We start from the raw sequence: 24,669 nt of genomic DNA, 5'->3' as shown, positions 1-24,669 counted from the left end.
ACAACAATTATCATTTCATACAATTTCTGAGGGTCAGGAATCCAGGAATGGTTTAGCTGGGTGGCTCTGGATCAGAGTCACCACGAGGCCACTGGTAAGAACATAGGACTGGGCTCAGTGGTGCACGCCTGTAATCCCAGTGGCTTGGAAGGCTGAGGCAGGAGATCGAGAGTTTAAAGCCAGCCTCAGCAAAAGTGAGGTGCTAAGCAACTCAGTGAGACCCTATCCCCAAATAAAATACAAAATAGGGCTGGGGATGTGGCTCAGTGGTTGAGTGCCCCTGAGTTCAATCCCCAGTATCAAAACAAAAACAAAACAAAACAAAAACCTTGTTTTTTTTTTTTTTTAAGATTTGGGTCAGATAAAAAAGTATTTTTTAAAAAATACGTCATATAGGTCTACAGTCATGTAGTAATATTCCATTGTGTATATATATGTGAAGACTGAACTGGAGGGTTCCCTTTTGAGAAGATCCACTCACATAGCTCAGTTTCCCTTAGTTACTCACCAAGTAGGCTTTTCCATAGGGCTTCTAAAGACAGGGCTACTGATTCTCCCTTGGATGCATAGTCCAAGGGAGCAAGGAAAAGCCATGATGTCTTTTTTGGCTTAGCCTAAGAAGTGACATGACATCTTACCCCCCATATGCTATCGTCATACAAATCAATCATGATACAATGTGGGAAAGAACAAGGATGTGACTACCAAGAGGAAGCAACCTTAGGACCATCTTGGTGCTGGCTACCATACCTATTGATGTCAGCCTGCATGTTCTCTTAGCAGTCAATGTAAACACTTAATTCTTTTCTTTTTTAAAAATTTATTTTGTATTCTGGTTTGTTATATATGACAGCAGAATGCATTACAATTCACATTACACATATAGAGCACAATTTTTCATATCTCTGGTTGCATATAAAGTATATTCACACCACTCGTGTCTTTATGCATGTACTTAGGGTAACGATGTCCACCTCATTCCACCCTCATTTCTAACCCATTGTCCCCTCCCTTCTCCTCCCAACCCTTTGCCCTATCTAGAGTTCATCTAATCCTCCCATGCCTCCCCTCCCAACCCTACTACGAATCAGCCTCCTTGTATCAGAGAAAACATTCGGCATTTGGTTTTTGGGGATTGGATAACTTCACTTAACATTATATTCTCCAACTCCATCCATTTATCTGAAAATGCCATGATTTTATTCTCTTTTATTGCAGAGTAATATTCCATTGTGTATATGCACCACATTTTCTTTATCCATGCATCTAATGAAGGGCATTTAGGTTGGTCCCATAGTTTAGTTATTGTGAATTGTGCTGCTATAAACATTGATGTGGCTGTGTCCCTGTAGTATGCTGTTTCTAAGTCCTTGGGGTATAAACCAAGGAGTGGGATAGCTGGGTCAAGTGGTGGTTTCATTCCCAGTTTTCTAAGAAATCTCCATACTGCATTCCATATTGGTTACACCATTTTACAGTCCCACCAGCAATGTATGAATGTGCCTTTTCCCACACATCCTCGACAACACTTATTGTTGTTTTTATTCTTAATAGCTGCCATTCTGACTGGAGTGAGACGAAATTTTGGAGTAGTTTTGATTTGCATTTCTTTAACTGCTAGAGATGTTGAACATTTTTTCATGTATTTGTTGATTGATTGTGTATCATCTTCTGAGAAGTGTCCGTTCAGTTCCTTGGCCCACTTACTGATTTGGTTATTTGTTTTTAAAACTACTTCATTCTGTCCATGGTTTTAAGTGTGACACTTGGTCATAGGTACACATGTGCAGACATCTGTATCTCCCAGAGGTCATAGTGGTAAGAATACTGTTGCTCTTTGCCATGAGTCTAGGCCAGAGAGCAAAACCTACAGACTCTGTCCCCTAGTGCCCAGTGCTCTTTGGTCCCCTTAATATATAAGCCCTCATAAAAGAAAAAACTGAATCCAGGAGGGACACAGTTCAAGCAAAGGTGCTCCTAACTGTGCTCTGCCTCCCCCCACCCCCGCCGCCCCCCATCCCACAGCACATACATCAGAAGCCCTATCTGTAGGGATAAGTGTGAAGAAATGGTGACAAAATTGGTTTGGAGTGTGTTCTGATTGGAGGTGAGGTTATCCATCTTTCTGTCATATGAGAAGTAAATCTGAACACAGGGAGGCATCCATGAGGAGAAGAGAAGACACCAAAAGCCTTTCCCTTTACAGAGGACCTTCATGAAGTCCATGAAGTAGTGGTCCTGCATGGCCATGGACCTCATCCTCCAGGAGAAGGAAAGGGTAAAGGAAAGGAAAAAAATTTTTGAGTCTGTGGAGAAACCATCTACTTGGAATTTATACTTCCTGAAGACAAATAAATTGTTTGGGTTTGCACACCAGTTTCCTGTGATTCGGATTTCTGTGAGTTCACTTCTGGACTATTAAGGCTGAGGTGACCCCTGAGGTATTGCCCCTCCGGGCAATATTGTGCTGTCGAAGGTCTTTATCTTAGTAAATAGTAACAGCTGCTGTTTACTGCAGGATTACCACGACCTGGCACTGTCATCTAATTTAGCCTTTTCCCAAACTCAGAGAGGTGATATCATCATCTATTTTATGGGTGAAGAAAATGCCCCGAGGGAATGAACAACTTGTCAAGGTTGTTCTTAAAACTAGGGAGGAGATTCAAGCCCAGAAGAGCCAAAGCCTACATCCTAAATGCTCTTTTAAACTATCTACCATGCTGCAAGAGATGGATTTTTGCCAGTGATTGTCATTTTCTTCATAGGCTGTTAACAATGATCTCCACCAGTAATACCTTTGAAGTCTTTCTGGTCAGGAAAAAAGTGCTTCAGACCTGAACCCTGCCTGCTTGACATTCTCAGAAGCAGCTCACTCCTGCTCATCTGTTGTTGCAGGTGTTGGCAATGATGGAAAGCCAGCAGGCAGCCAGTACCACGGCGGTCATGGTAAAGCCATAGAATGAATAGAGTTTCTGTTTTCAATATTTCTGGATCACTTCATTGAAGGTGTGTCTCTTCTAAGCAGCATTTAGCTGGATTAAAACAATCTGATCTGAGACATGTCATTTTTATCTTTTTAAATGTGTCATTTTTAAATAAATGGATTTAATTTATTTGCATATTTGCAATTTCTGATGTATTTGAACCTATGACCTCTTTACCATTTTTTTTTCTCTGCTTTTCTTTTTCTTTTCCCCTTTCTTGTCTTCTTTCATATAATGGATATTTCTTGGTCTTTCTGTTGGTATAGAAGTAATACATTCTATTTCTACCTTTTTTTGTGGTTAGGTGAAATTTTTCTTTTCTTTCTTTTTAAACACATGAACTTAACTCTACTTTTCTACCAGGACCAGAAGTTAATTAAAATGATAATTCTCTTTCTCTTAAGACATAAAATATCTTAATTTCCCACTGCACAATTTCCTCTTAACTTCCATGGCATACTGGTCTAGTATTTTAGTTTTTTCACACTTTTAGCCTCTCAATAGTTATGATTTACCACTCACTGAGTAACAGACTTGCCAACATATTTTATGGCCCTCTCAGTCCACTACTGCTTCTTGGATTGTGTTCCTCCATTATGGTCCATGTTCTTTCTTGCTGAAGTAATACTTTCGAAGTTCTTTTAAGTCATTTTTGCACTCTGATTTCTCCAACAGAAATGCAGATTTGTCTTTAATTATATTGTTTGAGATTTGGTACTTTCCTTCAATTCTGGAAACTCTCAGCCATTATTTCTCAACAGGGCAATGTCTGGGAGCTGGGGTTGATGTTACATAGGATGGTCAAGAATTGATCTCTGAGGAGGTAACATGGGAGCTGAGACCTAAATAATTGTAAGAGGAGTGGTCCTGGTAGAAGACAGAACCAATGCTAGGACTTGGCACGATTCAGGGATTGAAAGAAGACCCATGAGCCTGGGCATGAGCCTGAGAAGTGGGGCAAGAGACAAGGTTAGATCAGAGAAGGAGGTGGGGCTAGCTGTGTTAGGCTTCCTAGGCCCTTCATGGGAATTTGAGTTGAGAGAAGAAACTCAGTATGAGCTCTTGTAGCAGACACCTTGCTGTTCACCCAAATCTGTTTCTTCCTTTTAGCACTGTTATTTCCCTTGAAGTTAGATGTGTTCATATACCTGAGTTATAGAAATGGAATGAGAACAAATGTGAGATACATACTATTTTCTGGTCTTGATCTATAAAAAATTCCATGGGTGCTTCTCCATGCTCTTTTCCCCTTTCTAGTGGACTGTGATAAAAACAACATCAATCTTGAAAGCCACTTGTTGCAGGTTGCAGGGTTGCCATCAGTGTGGGCACCTGAGTGACTGTATGGAGCAGAATTCTCATCTCCACCTTGAATTCAACCCTCCTGACCTGGATATCCCTGGGATGTTAATATGAAAGAAGTCAATATTAAACCATCATTTTTTTTGTTTGCTATTGTAGCATAGCCTTACTAATGCAGATAAGAGGACCTTCTCAAAGAACCCTGAAGTCCTGTGAGTCACACAAGGAAAGAATAGAAAGTTCAGAGTAATATTAAATTGCACAGATCAATAATATCAGATATGCAATGGATTCCTGAGGGACTACTACTCCAGAAGCCCACTTTTTAGCAGATGAGGCAATTGTGGCCCAAAGAAAGCTGCTCTTCCTAAAGATATCCAATGGCAGAAACTGCATTATATACCAGAATCCTTAGGATTCTTTCCTTGGAACTGTAAGAAAGGAGGTTGGGAAGGGACAGGCTTGGAAGAGAGGGGTTCAATGGTTATTTAGGGCTCTGCTCTTCACTGATGCCTTTAGGATGTGTCAGCAAGAACTTCAGGTAGCTGCCTCTTTACATTGTTAGACAAACATTCTCTCCTTTTTTTGTGGCTGAGAATACTCAACTCCTGACAGTGATACTTTGGGCTCTGTCTAAGTTTGGGTCTCAGCTGAAAATGTGAAACAACAAAAATTTGTTAATTATAAATAGTGCTTTTATCAAACTCTCCTAAAAGGCATGGATGGAGTTTAGAAAACCAGATAGGGATGGTGCAGTGCTTTGGGACCTGCTATAATTAGAACCACTGTCACCCTTAAATCTGAAAAGGGTGTTAGTTTCCTATTGGTACTGTAACAAATTACCACAAACTTAGTGACTCAAAGCAACATGCATTTATTATCTTCTAATTAAGGGGATCAGAAATCTGAAACAGGGGTGGGAGATAAAGTTCAGTGATAGAGAGCTTGTGTAGCATGTGCAAGGCCTTGGGTTCAATACCCACAACTGAAGAAAACAAACAAAATAGTCTGAAATGTGTCAGACACTAATCAAGACGTCAGTTGGATTGTGTTCCATCCTGAAGGCTCTAGAGTAGGATCATTTCTTTGCCTTTTCCAGCTTCTAGAGGCTTCCTGCATTCCTTGGTGCATGGCCCTTCCACCTTCAAAGCTCACAATGGCTAGCTGAATGGTTCTAATGATGGCATTTCTTTGACTCTGACTTCTGCTTTCTGACCCTTGTGAGTACATTGGACCCAAATGAATAATCCAGGATCATTTCCTTATTCCAAAGTTGATGATTAGTAACATCAGTTCCATCTGCAATTCTTGCTAGATAACCCAGCATATTCACAGATTTTAGGAATTAGGATGTGGCCATCCTTGGGAGCCAATTATTCTGCCTGCCATAAGGGACAAAGTCAGGGACCAATTACTGGAACCCAGAGAAGGTAACTATTGGAAAGGGTCATTTGACAGAGTGACCTTTGGTAAAGATCTGGGTCTCCAAATTCAGAATGCAAATTAGTCACAGTCCCACTTGGCCTCAGGGGATCAGGAAGCTAAGGAAGGACTTGCTATACTAGTTGAGAAATCAATTCTGATTAACATCAGGAGCTAGGATTACTTTTGTATAGGTGTCAATAAAGAGAATTTCCATAACTCAGGGCATTTATTTGGGCATTTCTTGGTGTTTCTATGCCCTATAACAACCAGCAATGGAAATTACAGTAATCCACCATGGGCAGGGGAAAATAGGGACAGAATGTCAGGTTTACTCAGCCAGGCTATCAACCTGGACCAGCCAGAAGGCTCGCAGGACACAGGGAAATTTAGAATAAGTCATGAAGGAGAGAGATGATTACTATCAATTTTGATCTGGGACCAGCTACAACAGCAAGGACTTGTTTCACTGAATTCTCTCAGGGGATTGCTACTGACACCACCTTAAGGGACTTTATGAAATTGCACTATACCTCCCTCTTAGGGAAGGAAATAGGGTGTGTTAATGCTCACAAACAGCCCCCAACTGCAGAATCCCCACTTATAATATAGTACGGGTGTCAATATAGTAGGAGAGAATGAATGGATTTGAGTGGCACAAGAAGTGGCTTATGTATGGTTCAAATCTATGTTCCTCCTCTGATTTCCTCAGCATTGATAGCCTCCTGGACTCTACTGGCTCTAGTAGAGACTGACCATCACTTTCTCTGAGAACAGGCCATGCAGCTGAGCTGACATTCATGAACACAGAGTTTCTGGCTCCTCTCACCACTTCTAGACTTGAAAGAAAACTTTGATGACTCTCCCTGCAGAGGCGCTGCTGCCTAACAACACCTGGAGGTGAGAAGACAATTCCTGGAGGCCGAAACTTGACTTGTGGGACCCAGGAGAGATTCTGACAAACAAATTCCCCTTTCCTCCCTCCACGGCCTACACCTGAGCATCCTTTTTCTTTGCTGCCTGCTTGAGAACCATGTGTCAGATGCTTGCTGAGACTCTCTGTGGTCCTGGAGGCTTGCCATCAGCATCAGCCAGAATGGCAGCGTGTCATTTCATATTTCCTTTTGTCTTTCTTGGCTTTGTTTCTTCTTTACCCATCCTTGCTGCCCTCTCTTTGCAATTCCCAAGGGTAATGGTTAATTTCATGTGTCAATTTGGCTGGGCCATGGTGCCCAAATATGTGTTCAAAACTTGTTGTAGATATTTTTGTGAGGGAGTTTATAGGTGAGATTAACATTTAAATCAGTTGACTTTGAGTAAAGCAGATTGCCCTGCTAATGTGGGTGGATCCACATTGAATCCAATCAACTGAAGGCCTCAATGGAACCGAAGGCTGACCTCCCCCTGATGAGAGGAATTCTGTAGTGACAGCCTTGGATCTGAACAGCAACATTGACACTAGGCTTGTGTCCAGCCTGCCAGCCTATTCAGCTTGGACTTGCCAGCTTCCATGATTGCATGAACCAGCTTCTTAAAATAAATCTCTTTCTATGTAAATGCACATCTTATTGGCTCATTTCTTTGGAGAAATCTGATTAATACAACATGGAGGCCTTCAGCTCTTTTGTTTTTACCACATTCTCTGTTTTGTAGAGAATCGGGCCAAGACAAGGACCCTGCCTTTCATGGAGGCCTCATCTCCAACCCCATGTGGATGTTAATATCCCAGTTCCTAGACCCTGAGGTCCATCACCATCTACTTACTTCCCTAGTTTTGTCTCTCCCTCACTATTCTTCAATCCTCTTTCTGGGACTTGAGAATTTCCTATTATTTATTAGGTCTTATTATTTTCTAATATAATTTCCTGGAATTAATTTCCTTTATTGCCATCCTCAATTATACATTTAAAATATTATTATGCATTATCTGTATGTATTTATAGTAGGAGGGTAACTTTGGAATTCCTCATGCAATTATATGTTGCCCTTTAATAGCGTTGTTCAATAATAATAAATGTTGTATGCGCGTGCGTGCGTGTGTGTGTGTGTGTGTGTGTGTGATAACTTCCATCATATAGGGCTTCTATTTTCCTGTCCATTTCACTAGTGTTGGGATATTTTCATTTTACTATAATAAATCACTTTATGTTGAATATATTAATGCACAAATTTCTTTAGGTATTTAGGTTTTTATGCCCTTAGTGAAGATTCCAAAAAGTAGAATCACTGTATCAAAGAATACAAACATTTTAAAATCCAAATCACTCTAAAAAATTGTGCCCACATGTGATTTTAGTCTAGACACATCTTGATTGAAGTTTGTCATTCTCTTGTATCTTCCCACTTTGATCTGTTCCCCAAAGTGAATTCTTTAGAGAACTACTCTCATCCATTAAAGATTTATCTTTACTGGTATAAATTTCTGAGGGCAGACATCTGCAAATTTTATGTTTCTGGGTATAAGGACACAGTCATGTTAATGAACAAATATTCCATATATTCTTACCATGGCTAGACCCCTTTTTTTTTCCTCAGTGTGGGGGATTGAACTCATGGCCTAGAACATACTAGGCAAGTACTGTACCACTGAGCTACACTCCAGCCCTATTTTTAATTTTGAGACAGGGTCTCACTAAGTTACCCACGCTGGCCTGAAACTGGTAATGAGATGGGCAAAGTCAGTTTCTATGAAGGATATGCAAAGCCACACACACAAAAATATATATATGATTCCCAGCCAAGCACTAAAACAGACAATCTTCAAAACCATAGCTTTTCTTGAATCCGTCAGGTAGATGAGACAACTGTCTGCAATGAATTACGAGTCATGACAAGACCCTTGGAGGAAAGATGGAACACTTGAACTGTTTTACTTTTGTCAAAGCATGGGAGGAAGAGAAGAGATGATTGCCATGAAAGTGGGAGAAAAGGAAACAACTAAATTTTTAATGAATCCTTAAAAGCCAGGATGGGCTATGATGGGAGTTTAGAGACATTTCCCGGCTTTGGCACTATTGACATTTTGTGTTGGATAATTATTTGCTGTGGAAGGCCAGTCCATACCTTGTAAGATATTTCATGGCATTCCTGGCCTCTGCTTTTTAGAGGCCAGTAGCACTCCCAATCCTGGTTGTAACAATCAGAATATCTCAAGAATCCCTTGGAGGACAAAATCACCTTTGATTGAGGACTGCTGGGGAAGAGACATGGGTTTCTGCGCTCACTCATAAGCTTTTTTTTCTATGGGTCTCTCCAAGGGGTAATGGAAAAGACAAGGGAAGAGAGATTCCCAAATTAAGAGGCAGAGATTGTCAGACTAGATACAAAACATGACCCAACTAATACGTTGTCCACTGGAAACTCACTTCAAATACAAAGAGATAAAAGGTTAAAAGTTAAAAGATGGAAAGGATATGTCATGGAAGCTCTATTGAAAAAAAGCTGGAAGAACTACTTCAGTGTCAATGTAAACTCCAGAACAAAGAACATTACCAGGGAGAAAGAGAAACGTTACACACTGAAAAGGGATCAAATTATCAAATAGATGTAACCATCCTAAATGTGCACAGATCCGTAGAACTTCAAAAATAAACTAAAAAACAAAACAAAACATTAAATTGGAAGGAGAAATAGTAAAATCTGCTTTTATAGCTGAAGACTTCTACATCCCCATCTCAGCAGTTGACAAAGCAAGTAAACAGAAAATTAGTAAGTACATGGAAGACCTGAGCAACACCATCAACCAGCTTGACCTGACATTCATATAATAATCCTCAACAAAAGCAGAATACAATTTTTTTTTCCAAATATAAATGGACCATTAATCAAGGTAGATCATATACTGGACCATAAAATAAATCCCAATAAATTTAAAATGATTGAAATCATACAAGTATGTTCTCTGGTCCCAACAGGATTAAACTAGAAGTAAATAACAAAGATACTTGGAAAATCCCTAAGTGTCTGGAAATTGAATAACATACTGTTAAGTGCCCATATATCAAAAAAGAGATCACAAGGGGTTGGGAATATGACACAGTGGTAGATTGCTTGCCTGGCCTGAGTGAGGCCCTGGGTTCAATCCCCAGAACTGAGATTGAATTAAAATGAAAGCACAATATGTTGAAATTTGTAGGATGCAAATGAGTTGAGTAATTCTCTCTTTTCAAAACAGTTTGATGATTTATTTCTGGTGGATAAAAAGCACCTATAAATCAGTCTCATCCTTGGGCTTTTACTGAGAAGGGAGAGAATGAAGGGATTTTTGCTAACTATTGATTTGTGTTTTTTAAGGTTTTCTATTTTCTCAAGTTTTCTTGAAGTTAAGCAGTCTGTTTATTCTCCCTCTGCAAATGTTATTCTCCCATGTTCTCTTCCAGGAAGGAAGGTAGGGTGATGCAGGACAAGAGCCCTCCACTAGAATTCAGACACACATCTCAGCCTCTGCAGGGAGGATGGGAGGATCAGGGGATGTGCTTCCTCTTGATCATTCAGGCCTGCAAGTGTCCCCTTCCCAGTAAAGCTCACTCCGTAACCAGGTCTGTGACATGGAATTCATCCACAGCCCTGACATGCAACAGGGGGACTGAGAATAAACACACTGAAACAAATGCTATTTGTGCAGCCTCTTTTCCTTGGTCAGAGTCTCCCAGTGTGGTGTTTTTTTTTTTGTTTTTTTTTGCCATTTTTCAAGAATTAGCTTTTAGTTTTGCTGAATATTTCTATTGTTTTCGTCTTCCTGTGGAGATGGAAGGGTGGTTGATAGTTGTTGTTAGTTAGGTTGGTCGGTAAATTGGTTGTCATTCTTACTTCCCACTCCTTTCCACCAGTCCTCACCAGTGGAAATTAATATTTCCAGTTTAAAAAAATTTTTTTTAGATGTTGATGGATCTTTATTTTATTCATTAATTTATGTGTGGTGCTGAGAATCGAACCCAGTGCCTTACACATGCAAGCGCTCTACCACTGAGCTACAACCTCAGCCCCAATTGTCAGTTTTTAAATATATCCTTCCAGAAAGAACTTGTGTATTACTTATAAATGGTAATACACAAACTCCCTTTTTATGAAAGAGTCGCATATTGCATGACTGTTGTGTTACTTTTTCACTTATCATTATAAATCTGTGCATGCCAAGATCCCTCATTTTATCTGATGAAATTACAAATTGTATTTTACAAATGTTTACTGTGCTGTGATCAATCTTTTGCTTGTATAGATAGTGCAATTAATACCATTTTTAATATATTACTTTTCTCATTTTAGCTATAGGACAAACTCTATCTTAGTACATTTGGGCTGTTATAACAAAATACCATGGAGTGGGTAGCTCATAAACAATAGAAACTAATTAATGTTCTGGAGGCTGGGAAGTCCAAGAACAAGCTGCCAGCCATTTCAGGGTCAGGTGAGGGTCACTTTCTGGTTCATAGACACTGCCATCTAATTTAAAAAACAAAACAAAACATAAAATAACCACAATAAAACAAAACTGTAAAACTTTTAGGAAGACGATTTGTTCATTCATTCAAAAATATTTATTGAGCTTGGTATATTTATTATACTGAGCACCAGCATGGTGTTGAGGGTATAACAGTGAAGTAAAAGGGAAAGTAGAGAGACAGAGTATATAAGGCCTAGAAGGCTGTGGCAAGGACATCTGAAGGGCCTGCAAACCATTGGAGAATTTGTGCTAAAGAGTAACAGGATGTGACTGTTTATAAGAATGCTCTCGCTACTGTGCCAGAAGATAGATTGGAAAGATACAAGGAGGAAAGGGGAGTCCCATTGGAGACTATCTCAATAGCCTGGGCAAGGCATGATGACTTGACCTTGGGGGGTAGTGGTGGAGGTTGAAGGAGGTTGGATGTGTTCTGACATACTTTGAAGTTGGGAAAGATATAATTTGGTGGCACTGGAGAAAAAAGAAGTCCAGTGTGAAGACTGTTAAGGCCTGAGCACCTGGGTTAACAATAGTGCCCTTTAATAAGATGTTTAGCTCTGGGAGGGACAGACTGTGTACTAAGAGGCTACTTTCCACTCTTAGTAACATGGTGTTAGACATGTTAAGTGAGAGATGCTTATTGGCTGTCAAGTGACCTGCTGGATAGTGCCTGAGTCTGGAGTCAGGCAAGAGGGTGAAGCCTGAGATGTCATTTGTGAGTGGTTAGTCTATAGGTGGCATGTAAGTCATGGGGCTGGGTGGCGTCCCCCAGTGAGTTTGCCTTCACAGAGGAAAGAAAAGTCTGAGGTCTGAGCCTTGGAACTCCAATTTTAGAGATGGTAGGAAGAGAAGGAACTAGTCAAAAGGAGTAAGAAGAAGCATTTTCTGAGATTGGAAGAGAACCAAGAACGTTTCGAGAAGGAGTGGATTAACATAATCCCCAAATGTGGATGTGTCAAAGGCTGCTCAAAGGCTAAAATGAGAACTGAGTGTTTATCATTGGATTTAGCAAAATGGAGATTATCTGTGACTTTGATGGTAGTTTCAGGGGAGTGGTGGTGAGGAAAACCTGTTTGGAGTAGTTTCAAGAAAGAACAGGGGAAGAGGAGGTGGAGAGGATGTGTATATGATCTTTTTTGAGGAGTTTTCCTGTGAAGAGAACATGAAAAATGGGATGGTAGTAAGCAGAGAGAGATGCATTTTTTACAGATAGGAAATACACAGAGTGTTTGCATGCTGCTAGAAATGATCCAGTAAAGAACAATATCCTTGAGGAGATGAGGAGGAATGGGATCCAGGGAAAAGCGAAAGCATTGGCTTTACTTGGGAGCACTGGCAGTTTATCCATATAACAGAAGGCAAAGAGAATTTGGAACACGTATAGGGGATTGGTAATACTCTTTTAGATTGATTCTATGTCCTCGGTGCAGTAAGAAGCAAAGTCATCCGCTAAAAGTGAAGGAGTGAGAGATGTTGAAAGTTTGAGGAAGAGGAGAAGTTATGAGATAATTATCCATAAAAAATAAAGGAGTGAGTCAATAAGGGGGTGAAGTAGAATTGAAGGACAGATCCCAAGAATATCTCCTAAGGTCAGGGTCAGGAGTTTAGAGAAAGACCCTTCCCACGCTTGTGTTTTTCTATAGAGAACATCATTTGCTCATGTGCTATTGGAGAGTAAGTGGAGAGTTGTATTTATTCAGTGTTGGAGTTTCTCCAGTAGAGATCAAGGGAGGAAGGGAGAGAGAGAGAATAAGTACCCATGTGAGAGGAGACCATAATGATAGAATATGGGTTTTAAGCTGGACAGTGTGAGAGCTGAGGGCATGAAGGAGTGAGAAAAATTAACAAATAGGCAGGTCAGTGGATAGCAGGTTCCACTAGGCTTGAAGAATTATTAGAATCAGAATATTGGAGGACATGTGTTGAAAATTAGATTATAGTAAAAGAGTGAGATGCTTGTCATCAAGATAATGGAAGGAGTTGGGTGCAGTGGCAGTCTGTAATCTCAGCGGCTCAGGAGGCTGAGGCAGGAGGACCATGAGTTCAAAGCCAGCCTCAGCAAAAGCAAGGCACTAAGCAACTCAGTGAGAGCCTGTCTCTAAATAAAATACAAAATAGGTCTGGGGATGTGGCTCAGTGGTCCAGTGTTCTTGAGTTCAATCCTTGGTACAAAAAAAAAAAAAAAAAAAAAAAAAAAAAACGGAAGGAGTGATGTTATTGGTAAGAGCAGTGTCTCAGGTGTAACTGTGGAAGCAGGTGGCATAGGGAAGGGAGAAGATAGGATCATTAGGAACGCAGAAGTCAAGGGACTAAGAAGATCATACATGTGGATATTGAAGTCATAGTAATTAGGATGGAGCTAGCACTGGAGAGAGACAATGGACCAGGTGCTAAAATCTTCAAGAAAGGAGGAGTGGGAAGCTGAAGATCTGAGATGACTGCAAAAAGCGAGGGTGAAATGAATAAAGTCTACCAATACAGGAATAGTGTCAAGAATACACAAATACTCTTAAAATCAATAAGAAGCAGACAGGCAATCGAATAGAAAACAGAGAACAAACAGGCAAGCTGCAGATGAGGAACCCTGAATGGTCATCAGACATGGAGAGAGGATTAACCTTGCTGGTGGCCAGGAAAATGCAAAATAAAACAAGATGCTCTTTCATGTTTGTCCAACTGACAAAAGTGAAATGTCTGAGAGTATGAGCTCCAGGAACAATGGGCAGGAATAGGAGCTCTCATTCAAATATAAACTGGTACCACATGGCTTTGGAAAACAGATTTGTTCCTATACAGGAAAGATCAAGATACATGTATCTTTCAACAGAACCTCCTCCTTCCAGAGATAAACTCTAGGGAAAAGCAAACACATGTGTGATGCAAGGAGATGTGCACAGGATGTTTATGGCAGCATTATGTATAATAGATAAAAACTTAAACGACTTAATGTCCCTCAACAGGAAAATGGATAAGCAAATTGTGTATATTCAAGTAATATTCTGTTTTATGGCAGTGAAAGTGAATAGGCTAGAGATACATGTGTACTGATTCAATTCTAAGAATATAAGGTTGCTGGATGTGGTGACACAGCCCTGTAATGCCTGCGACCTTGGAAGCTGAGACAGGGGGATTGCAAGTTCAAGATCAGTCTCAGCAATTTAGTGAGACTCTGTCTCAGAATAAGAAAGGGTAGGGTTATAGCTCAGTGTTAGAGCACCCCTGGTTTCAATTCCCGGTACAATAAAACAAAGACAACAACAATAAAGGTCTCCAAAAATGACTAAGTTGCATAATGATAAAATTTATGTGACAATATCATTTTTGGTAAAGTTTAAAAGCAAGCAAAATTATATGAATTATTTATGAGCGCATGTGTAGTAAAAATGTAAAAGCATGGACAAAAACTGTCCACACAACTTCTGGACAGTGACCATCTCTGGAGAGGGCAGAGAGAGGGTAATCTGATCTGGAAGAGTGCAAAAGGGGGTTTCTATTCAATTTGTAATATTTTCTTTTTAAAGTAAAAGTTGATGCAAATAGGAGGGAATGTTAATAGTTGTTAAATGTGGGTGATAGCTGTATTATGCTGTTTTTTCCCCCATGAATTCAAATATTTCATAATAGATGAACTGAGTATGCAAGGATGAAACTTCCAGAGAAGGGCTAAACCCCACTGTCAATTTGCAAGCATTTCTGAGAGCCAAAGAGTTGCATAACAGTGCCCTTGATGTTAGAGCACTTGCAGAGAAAGAGCAGAATTTCCAAATGGATGTCGGAAAGAGGAAGATGCCATTGGTAGAAACATCTAATGCATCATAACAAACATTTCTCAAGAGAAGTAAAAAATGGTACTGGTGATTTGATTGAATTTGGCAAAAATTTGAATTTGGTTGAATTTGCCAAAAACCTGAGGAAATATTTCCCCATGGCCATAGCTCTCTAAGACTTTAATTGGTGACAACATTATCTTAGGCTCTCTCTTGGCCAGAGTCATTTGGATACATATCTTTTCCTATTTGGTGTGATATTTATTTATTTAACAAATTGGTACTGATGGCTTCCTTGGCACCTGGGAATGCCTCCAGGATTTTCCTTTACCAGGAAACTGGGGCAGCTTTGAAAGCAGGATATTACCTTAGGAGGAGTTATTTGGGGTTATTAGAGGTGGTTTTAAGTACATAGTATTTTACTGAAATGATGTCATGACTCATCAAGAGGGCTTGGAGTGTGGTGGGAAAGGAATAAGGTGAGCTTAAGGGTGTGTCTGAACTGACAAGGAAGACTAGGGTAGAACTCTTATATAGTGGACTCCTGGAGCTAGCCACATAGCTGCATGATTTCAGAAAAGCTGAGTCCATTGGTCCCAGGTAGGTATGCTTGTTCCTTCTCTGGGTCCCCCTGGGGACAGTAGGCTAAGGCTGGAGCTGCCAGAGGCCACTAGGATACACACTTCTTTTCTCAGCACAGTTCTGTTCTTCAAGGCTCTCAGGAGACTCTGTGGTCAGTGAACTCCACTGGTCACCACCAGGAGTGTCAGACTGGAAAGGGAAGGTCTTAAGGCCTGAACTTGAGTCCTTATTTCTTTTGTATCCAGAGACAAAAGGTCAAATCCACATTCTCCTCTGCAGTAGCAAGTCTCAGATACCACCATAGATACTTGTGAGCTGAGCTATCCCCACTCTCTGAGATGCTGGGCCGTTGTGGAATATCCTTCAGTTTGGGTTTATCTGATGTTTTCTTCATGATTGGCTTTGGGGAAAATACCACCGGGTATGACTTATATGGCGCTGATCATATGGTTAATGGCTGGGAAGTGTCTGTCATGTTTCTCTACTGTAAAATCCCTCTTTTCCCCTCTCCTATATTCTTTGGAAATGAGACTGCAAGTCCAGCTCACCTTCAATGTGATTAAGATCCCCTTCTTATAATATCTGCATATAATATTTGGAATTTTTCTGTAAAGAAAAATTTATTTATTTAGTTACTTAGTTATTTAAGCCATCACTTAGTTATTTATTTAATCTTTTTTGTTTTTTTGATAGTAGTGTGAACACACATATATTTATTTTATACTTTGGGTTAAAATAAATCAACAAATTGAGTTAAAATTCAATACCTTATTTTCTTGCTCAGATTCGTCGAGTTTTGGCTACTGGGATCTCCGAAAGTTTGGCTCCTGTGTTCTTTTGCTATGCCTCCAGTCCTTTGGTTTTTAAATGTTTATTTATTTATTTAGCAATTGCTTGTTTTCTGGCACTAAAGATGCATTTTTCCTTTCCTAGCCCGAGGATCTGCTATTTCTCCAAGTAGTAACTGGAAAAATCAACTTTTAAATGTAAAAATAATGTATGCTTTTTTCATGGGAAATTAATACAAGGGAAAAAAATTCAAGAATTAAACTATAGTTTTGTGACCAAAAGAAAACCATTTTTAGAATCTGATATATTTTTCTATTCTCTTGTTTTTATTTCCAAATTCATGACTTCTGCTTTAATTTATATTTTCATTCTTTTCACTTGAGTTTGTCAGCATTTATCTTTTATTAACTTCTTAAATTGAAATATTATTTTATTGTTTTAAATTATTTCCTTTCTGGAAAAAGAAATGTATTTAAGGCTGCATTTTCTTCTCTGGGAATTGCCTTGATCATGTCCCGTGGCATTTGTTCTTCTGCAAAGTCCCACCCCAGCTATATTAGTTTATTAATAATTTCTTTAAAGGCTTCATCTCCAGACATGGTCACATTCTGAGGCATTGGTGATTAGGGCCTGGACATATGACTAGTGAGGGGACATGATTTAGACTCCAACACTCCTTGAGATGAACAAGATTGAACTTGCTTTGAAAGCCAGAGATTTAGATAGAAAGTGCATGATTGTTTAAAGCTTTGATGTGAACTTGTCTATTTTTAGAGACTTATGATTTTTTTTTCCCTCTAGGAAAGGTCAGGTTAGCTTTCTGTATTAATTCCCTACTTAATGGTGCCTAAACCACTCAAAAAATGGAATAAGAATTAAATCAAGGTGAAAAATGGGCACTAAAGAAATGATTACCTCTTCTAGACATTAGGGCCCAGAAAGAAGTTTGTCTTCCTGAGCATGACTGTCATTTATTTACATAAAATTACTAATTTGTTAAAACCTCCAGGAGCCCTCTTTCATCCCTGGCCTCACTCTTTATTCCACCTTATCTAGGTCCCTTCTATGCTGGTCACCTCTCTATTTCCATTACAGGCCCAATCTCACTAGATTCTATGCCTGGATAGCTTCTCAGGCTGTTATAGTCCCAAGCACCATCCCACTTCCCCCAAAGGCCCTGTATCCCTCCTCCAGCCCTGGGCTGCCACTCTCAGTCCTTATAAATGATATATCAGTTCTTTGGAACAGGCTTTTGTGTCTCAAGAGCCAAGATTGTGCCTGCAAACTATTTCTGCTCAGAAGCAGCCCTCACCAGTAACTGATGGGAGTTGGAAATATAACCCATGGAGGTGGCTAGTGGTTCTGGTTTGCTTGGGGTTCCCTGGAATGCAGATCTTTCAGTGCTAAACCTGTAATCCTGGGAAACTGGGATAATTGGCCACCCTAAGTCTCCAGTTCCCTTGGATTAACTCTGAAATTTGAAACACTTGCTCAGAATTTCTTAGTAGGATTGAGCTCCAGTTGCTCATAGAGATAACGTATTTGATTATGTGTCCTTGGTCATTTAAATTCTTTTTCATCCCACTCTCTTCATTCTCCTAGCATAGCTTCTCAGGGCCACCTCCAAAACAACTACTTGCCTTACAGTAAGTAAGGAAGCCTTAGATAATTATTGCTCCTTGGTCTCCCATTAGGTGGTGAGGGGTTTGAGGTGAATGTTGTGAGCTGAGAGACAGCTGTTTCAGGTATGAGGTGAGACTGATGTGGTTACAATGACACAAGGCCATGAGATCTTTGGGCAGGTAAGCATGGACAGTATGGACTGGAGGTCAGAAGGAAGCAGGGATAGATGATCTATGAAAGTTTTTTGAACGTAGGGAGTAACTGGACTTTATTTAGAGTTGATTGAGAGTCATGTGTGGTGAGGGGAAGCAACTTGCCTGTCAGACATGCTTATCAGTTTAGATCTCTGACAGGGAGGCTACTACTGTTTCTTTAGGTGAGGACCTGAAGAGAAAGAAGGTTGCAGCAGGCTAGGGAAATGTCAGAAACCGAAGATGTTGAGAAAAAAACAAGTTCAATGCTCAAGGGCTGGGGATATAGCCTAGTGGTAGAGCACATTCTTAGCATGTGCTAGACCCTGGGTTCCATCTCCAGAACCACCAAAAAAAAATTTTTTTTTAAATATACAAGTTCAATGTTCCAATGTTGGCTGTGTAGAGGAAGTACAGAGGTAACTCTGAGAAGAATATAAAGCCAGGAATGATGGTGCACAACTAAAATCTCAGCTATTCAGGAAGCTAAAGCAGGAGGATCTCAAGTTCAAGGCCAGGCTGGGCAGCTTAGTGAGACCCTGTCTCAAAATGAAAACTAAAAAGGACTGGGGATATGGCTTAGGGATAGAGCACTTGCCCACTATGCATGAGGTTCAGAATCACAAAAAGAACAAAACAAAAACAAAAGAATATGGTGATAGTCTTTATTTGGAGGTGTGGAGATGGGTTAGGCAAGTACCCCTTAGGCTTCTACCATGAGCCACTGCCATGCTTGGCCCTGTCTGTCTCAGTGGGGTAGTTCACTATAGGTCAGGGGAGCCTGCCTGGGGAGTTGGCCACAGAAAGGACATGGATGGCTCTATAGCTTCCTGGTAAGTTTGGAGGATGGTGGGACACCTATCAGAGACTTCAGTGGAGTCTCCCTGGAGGATGCAGGACGACACAGGTCCTAATGTGTTCTGTAATGTAATGTCTTCCCAGGTTCTTCCCCTGAGAAGTTTTGTGTTCAGGAAGATTGCCAGATAACAACTTCCACCCATGTTCAGGGCGTTATCATGGACCTTGAGGGGTCTTCATTGCTCCTCCATCCCTCTATCAACAAGAATGTTCAGTGAAAGAGCAGATAAGAGCCGCTCCCTGGCTGATAAAGTGGCGGTGATCACCGGATCTACTAAAGGGTGGGTGAATGGAAGTCCCTGACTGCCTCATGACCAGATGTCACTAAAGTCATGCTCATCTCAGGTATCCCTGCCTGCTCAGGGTCCCTACGTCATCACACAGCTTTGGTATTTAACTCCACATCTCTCCCTAAAATATCTGGTTTCTGAGCTCCAAGAATGAGGTGGTCAGAAAACCAGTTATACTGAGTCAATCAGAGCAGCTGTGAAGATAGTCTTTACCATTTACTGGCTGGGTAATCCCCAGATATTTAACTTATTGCCACCAGGATAGCCCTCTTGCCCACATCCTTCATAGCCCCGTGGCCACGGTCTTTTGGCATCCTCATCTAATAGAGAGAAGCCCAATTCCTATTGTGTTTCAGACTCAGGGGTTTCAGTGACAGCAGAATGCCCACTGGCACTGGGGAATAGGCAGGGCAATGTCTCAAGAGCAGTGCCAAGAGTTTTCATGGACAAATCTTCATTTCTTCCTGTGTCCCTTCAAAGCCATCCTCTGAAGGGACAGAAGCCATGCTTTCATGTGCTCTGGCTGCCAGAATGAGCGGCAGTCTATAATAAGTCCTTACCACAGGTAGAAGGAGGGGAGGTTTCTGGATTTTGTGCTTTAGGGGCATCATCTTCCTTTTGACCTTTTGTGGTCTATAATAGCACCAATTTAAACCACTGTATTTTAGAATTGTTTAGTAATTATAGACTTCCCAGATCCCTGTGGTGTTTTAAACCTTTGTGTGTGTTCCCAATACTTAGCCTCCATAATAGATGAATACTTTCAAAATTCCAAGCTACCTGGATGGTTTCTACAGGATAGTGGGAACATGCCTTGTGCCCTTCCTTTATCTTAACCAGACCAAGTCAAGAGTGCTCAGCCCTCCTTAATGTAAGGAAACAGGCAGAGAGCATGCTCTTCAGCAGAAAAGTTTTTAAGTTGCAGAGCAGAGCAAAGCTGTTAGGCTTAGAGAAATCACGATTTATGCCAGAACTCTCTGATTAGAACAAAGGGAAAAAATGCTGGGCAGTTAAAAAGACTCTCTACAATTTAGGCCTGGTGCCCAGCAAGTTTACAACTGTTCTGATGGAACATTACTTTTTAAAGCTCCTTTCAGCAAATTTGATATGGAAATATCCTTATCTATAAAATATTATTATTGTACATAAAGTTGTGAGAATTAAATGAGGGAGCTTTTGTGAAGACCTGATATGTAGTAGGCATTAAATAATTCCTTTTCCCTGCTCAGAGGATTTGGAGGCGGCTCTTAGACAACATCAGGAACTCAATCTGCATCTAAGTATCAGGTTTGAGAAAGCAGTTTGGGGAGAGGTGAGGTCATCTTATTCTCTATCTGCAGGATTGGCTTTGCCATCGCCAGGCATCTGGCCCAGAATGGGGCCCATGTGGTCATCTGTAGCCGGAAGCAGTGGAACGTGGACCAGGCAGTGGCCACTCTTCAGAAGGAGGGACTGAGCGTGACAGGCACTGTGTGCCATGTGGGGAAGGCTGAAGACCGAGATAGACTGGTGGCTAAGGTGAGAGGCTGAGGAATGGATCAGATGGGAATATGCAGATCCAGCTCTGGCAAGAAGAGTCGGGGTCTCTAGCACTGGATTCTAGGCCAATAACATATGCAGCCCAGGACAGGGACCTGGTCAGAGAATAAGCAAATGGACACCAGAAGTTTGCTGACAGGAGGGAACCTTCATGGTTAGACTAGAGCCATGCCAATCTGATGACCAAGAGCTGGGCATGACACAGCTCTTGCTTGAGACTCAGAACCTCAGATCTTGCCAGAGCTGCTGAATTGGAATCTGCATTTTTACAAAATCTTCAAGTTAATCCAAGTTCATGTTGAAGTCTAAGCAGCACAGCTCTAGTACCTATGTGTGCTGAGTTAGGAGTTTGCTAGACTACTCTGGGGTAGGAGATTTTCCTATGGGACTACCCTTAGAAGAGACAAGTTGTGAACCTGATGGGATGTAGAATGGGCATATGCTTTTGATATGTTAGATCGAAGGAAGAATCTTTCAGAGCAGAGGAAGCAAAGAGAAGGAAATAATTATAAATGGAAGAGATGAAAGTGGGGATACTTCATAAGTGAAGATCTGGGTCAGTGGGGCCCAGGGACCAACCAGGTGTCCTATGGGGGCAGAAAACTGATGTTTCTAAAGAGGAGAGGCATAATCAGTTCAGTCCACTTCTGATTGCCAGGATCTGATTCTGCTCCTGGACAGCTCCAGGATGGCCAGACAGGGGTTAGATATTTCCTCTGGGTCATTTTTACCATTTATCCATTCCTTCATTCACAGCTTATGTCATTTCTTCCACAGGCCCTAGAGCACCATAAGGGCATTGATTTCCTGGTGTGTGTGGCGGGGGTCAATCCCTTGGTGGGGAGCACTCTGGGAGCCAGTGAGCAAGTCTGGGACAAGGTAAGGACTGGGCGTAGGGTTTTACCCATCCTGCATGGCACACTATCCACATGTTTGCACATATGCATGTGCGCACACAGCTCCCATATACCACCATCAATACAGGCTCTAGTGGATGGGATTAGGGCTCACTGGAGCCATCAGTAGGCTCAATGGGCACTGACCATGTCCATCCTATACCAGTCTTCAGAAACTTCCCCTATATGGACTCTCTTTGTGTTGGTCCCAGCTGTAAAGTCCTGAGATGCCAGATTTCTGGATCTGTTCATGGCAGAGACCCTCTCCAGCTCAGGTGTCTGAAGCTATCACAATCTGGACTCTCAAATTGGCTGTCCCAAGAAACACAGTGCCCTGGCTACTTGCCACAGTTATGGAGCTTCATTCCTGCTCTGACCATTGATCTCCAAGTGACCAGGGAGAATGGGCCCTGAGCAGATGGAATTGCTCTCTCCCCACTGCCTTTCCCTATATTCTTTCTGATTTCAGATCCTGGGCGTGAATGTGAAGGCCCCGGCCCTGCTGCTGGGCCAGCTGCTGCCCCACATGGAGAACAGGGGGTGAGGGCATGAGAGGAATGGGTGGGGCATACACTGGTCTTTCCTACCCCAAGAAAGCACTTGGGACAGGGGCCCATGAAGTAGAGGATTATGGGAGAGATGGCAGGTGTGTCTTTTGGGAAACATTCTGTTTCCAGACCTACCTTCCTTCCCCAAGGATGTGACAGTTGTGTTGAAGAGAAGCATTGGCTGGGAGGAGTCAGAACTTGCCTTTCTGTTCCTTAAAGGATATTTCGCGAACCCTTAGATTATTACATCACAGAAAATGGCAGGGATTTTGCCCCTTGAGTGGTAGTTGCAGGAACAAAGTTTCCAGAGAGAAGCAGCCTGGGGTCCCCTGTTCCGATTCCCTAACTCTTACCCTCCTCTCTGGGCCATCTCACCTGTTTCCCTTCTGGTCAGAGACACTGTGGGTTTGCTCTTTCTCACCTTCCCCTGCAGAGCTTGGCTCTTCTGTGTCCTGTGGCCACCAAGAGGCAAGCCAGGCTGGGACTCATGAGTGACACCCTGACCCCACAGGAGTCTCTATGACACATGAACATTACTGGGATTCTGCTTTCTGGGAGTGCTGCCTCTCACTAGGCAGGGCCCCAAGGGACACCACTCTGGCTGTGCTTATTGGGTGGTACTGACATTTAACTTAAAGGTCCAGCTTCTCCCCAGTGTTCCAAATTGTTCCCTAACACTTATGCTTTTCACCATGAATGCCGAGCTGGTTTTCTTTTAGTGTGGGAGTATAGTTCCCTGGCTCATATAATCTCTTAGTTGACCTCATCTGTCATCTTATCCTATTTCCTTTTCTCCTCATAGGGGAGGCTCTGTGGTTCTGGTCTCATCTGTGGCAGCTTATATGCCAATATCAGTGAGTATGAGATCCTCAGGTGGAGCTTGGGGGGCATCTGAATTGGTTTCTTGTGAGACCCTGCAGTGGGGTGAGGGGGAACTGGCTGTTGATACCAGGTAAAGTGGGCTTGAGATGTGTACCAGTAGCCTAACGCCCTGAATGCTACAGGCCGGGTATTATACTCTCATTCTGTCACGTTATCTCTGAAACCCAGGGTGTTAGACCATTTAGTCAGGGTAAGCATAGTTAGTTTGCATTACTGCAAGGACTGGACCCTGGATCTCCTAATTCCAGTTTCCTAAGTGGATGTTCTAAAGTGCAGTGCTGCTCTCTCTGTGTCAAGTTTGGCCACACATGGCAGCAATTTGCTGACATTTCCTTAAGTATGAAGAGCCCCTTCATCTCAGAATTTCACTCCTTGAAAATCTCTGTGAAGACTTGAGGGGTGGGGGAGGAATTTTTGTTGGGGCCTAGAGTCAGGCATATCTTCTTAGTCTGTGACCCAGGGTCACAGTTTTGTTTGAATAAGACCCTTCTTCCCATGCAGAACTATTAGTTTTCTTCCTTTTGCTTTATAGAAGCTGGGAGTCTATAATACCAGCAAGACGGCCTTGTTGGGCCTCTGTAAGTCTCTGGCTGTGGAGCTGGCTCCAAAAGGCATCCGAGTGAACAGCATAGTACCAGGAATAATCAAGACCGACTTTATTCAAATGGTGACTATGACAATGGCTTCTGCTCCCAGTCCCCACAACCACAGTCTCAGTGGTCCTTTCCATGGCTGGGCTCCTGTCGGAATTGGGCCCCCAGAGACCACATACCTACTAGAGCCTCAGTCCAGGCTCATCACTGAGAGGCTGTGCCCTCTGGCTTCAGAACCAGCAGCCCCCCCTTTCCTGCAGAAGAATGGGGGTCTTAATCCTCTGTGGGGAGCAGACCAGAGCCCTACCTCACTGCCAGAACAGGATCTTCCCCCAGAGAGGCATTAGCGGGCCATGATGCTCTTCCCATCCCCCCACCCCCAAATCCATCCCCACCCCTACTAATATCCTTCTGCTGACTCTGAAATCTTTCCCTAGGAGAAAACATTGTCGTACACGCCATCTGATTTGAACAAAATCTATGGATTGCAGCGGTAGGTGGGGTTTGGGGCTTTAGAGGTCAGTGTCTACCTCAAGGGAAATTCAATTTCAAGAAGAGACAGATCCTTGATCTTCTTTCAGTCTACTGGCTGTTCTCCTTTCTAGGGGGGCACAGCACAGTCCTGGGTTGGGGGCAGAAGGGTGGATGTGAGCTCACTATGACCATCCGTGGAGCCTGGTGAGGTATTGGCTTATTGGGGTGAATGCTAGGCCACCTCTGGCCCAGCAAAACCTGAGGTCACAGTTCAATACTGCAAAGGCTGTGACCTCAGCTCTTCTCTGTTTTATTCAGGCTTGGGGAGCCAGAGGACTGTGCGGGGATTGTATCCTTCCTGTGCTCTTCAGACGCCAGCTATATCACTGGGGAGAACATCACAGTGGCTGGCTACTCTCCTAAGCTGTGAAGAGAGTGTGATGCTAAGAAAGTGGGGCTGTGGTCCTCAGTGGAAAATGAGGGGTT

General features: G+C 42.0%; 1 protein-coding gene across 1 annotated transcript; it reads left to right on the top strand.

Annotated features, from left to right (window-relative positions):
- Window positions 1–19,057: 19,057 nt before the first annotated feature.
- Window positions 19,058–24,669, top strand: Dhrs2 (dehydrogenase/reductase 2). Its single transcript, XM_015487749.2, has 8 exons — window positions 19,058–19,242; window positions 20,592–20,769; window positions 21,568–21,669; window positions 22,156–22,226; window positions 23,037–23,088; window positions 23,649–23,783; window positions 24,147–24,202; window positions 24,502–24,669. The coding sequence occupies exons 1-8, from the start codon at window positions 19,103–19,105 to the stop codon at window positions 24,611–24,613; spliced, it is 846 nt and encodes a 281-aa protein (XP_015343235.2). The 5' UTR covers window positions 19,058–19,102; the 3' UTR covers window positions 24,614–24,669.

This window comes from Marmota marmota, unplaced genomic scaffold, assembly GCF_001458135.2.
Source record: "Marmota marmota marmota unplaced genomic scaffold, marMar, whole genome shotgun sequence".
In the NCBI taxonomy this organism is placed as follows: Eukaryota; Metazoa; Chordata; class Mammalia; order Rodentia; family Sciuridae; genus Marmota; species Marmota marmota.
This window is presented reverse-complemented; position numbering and strand designations above follow the sequence as displayed.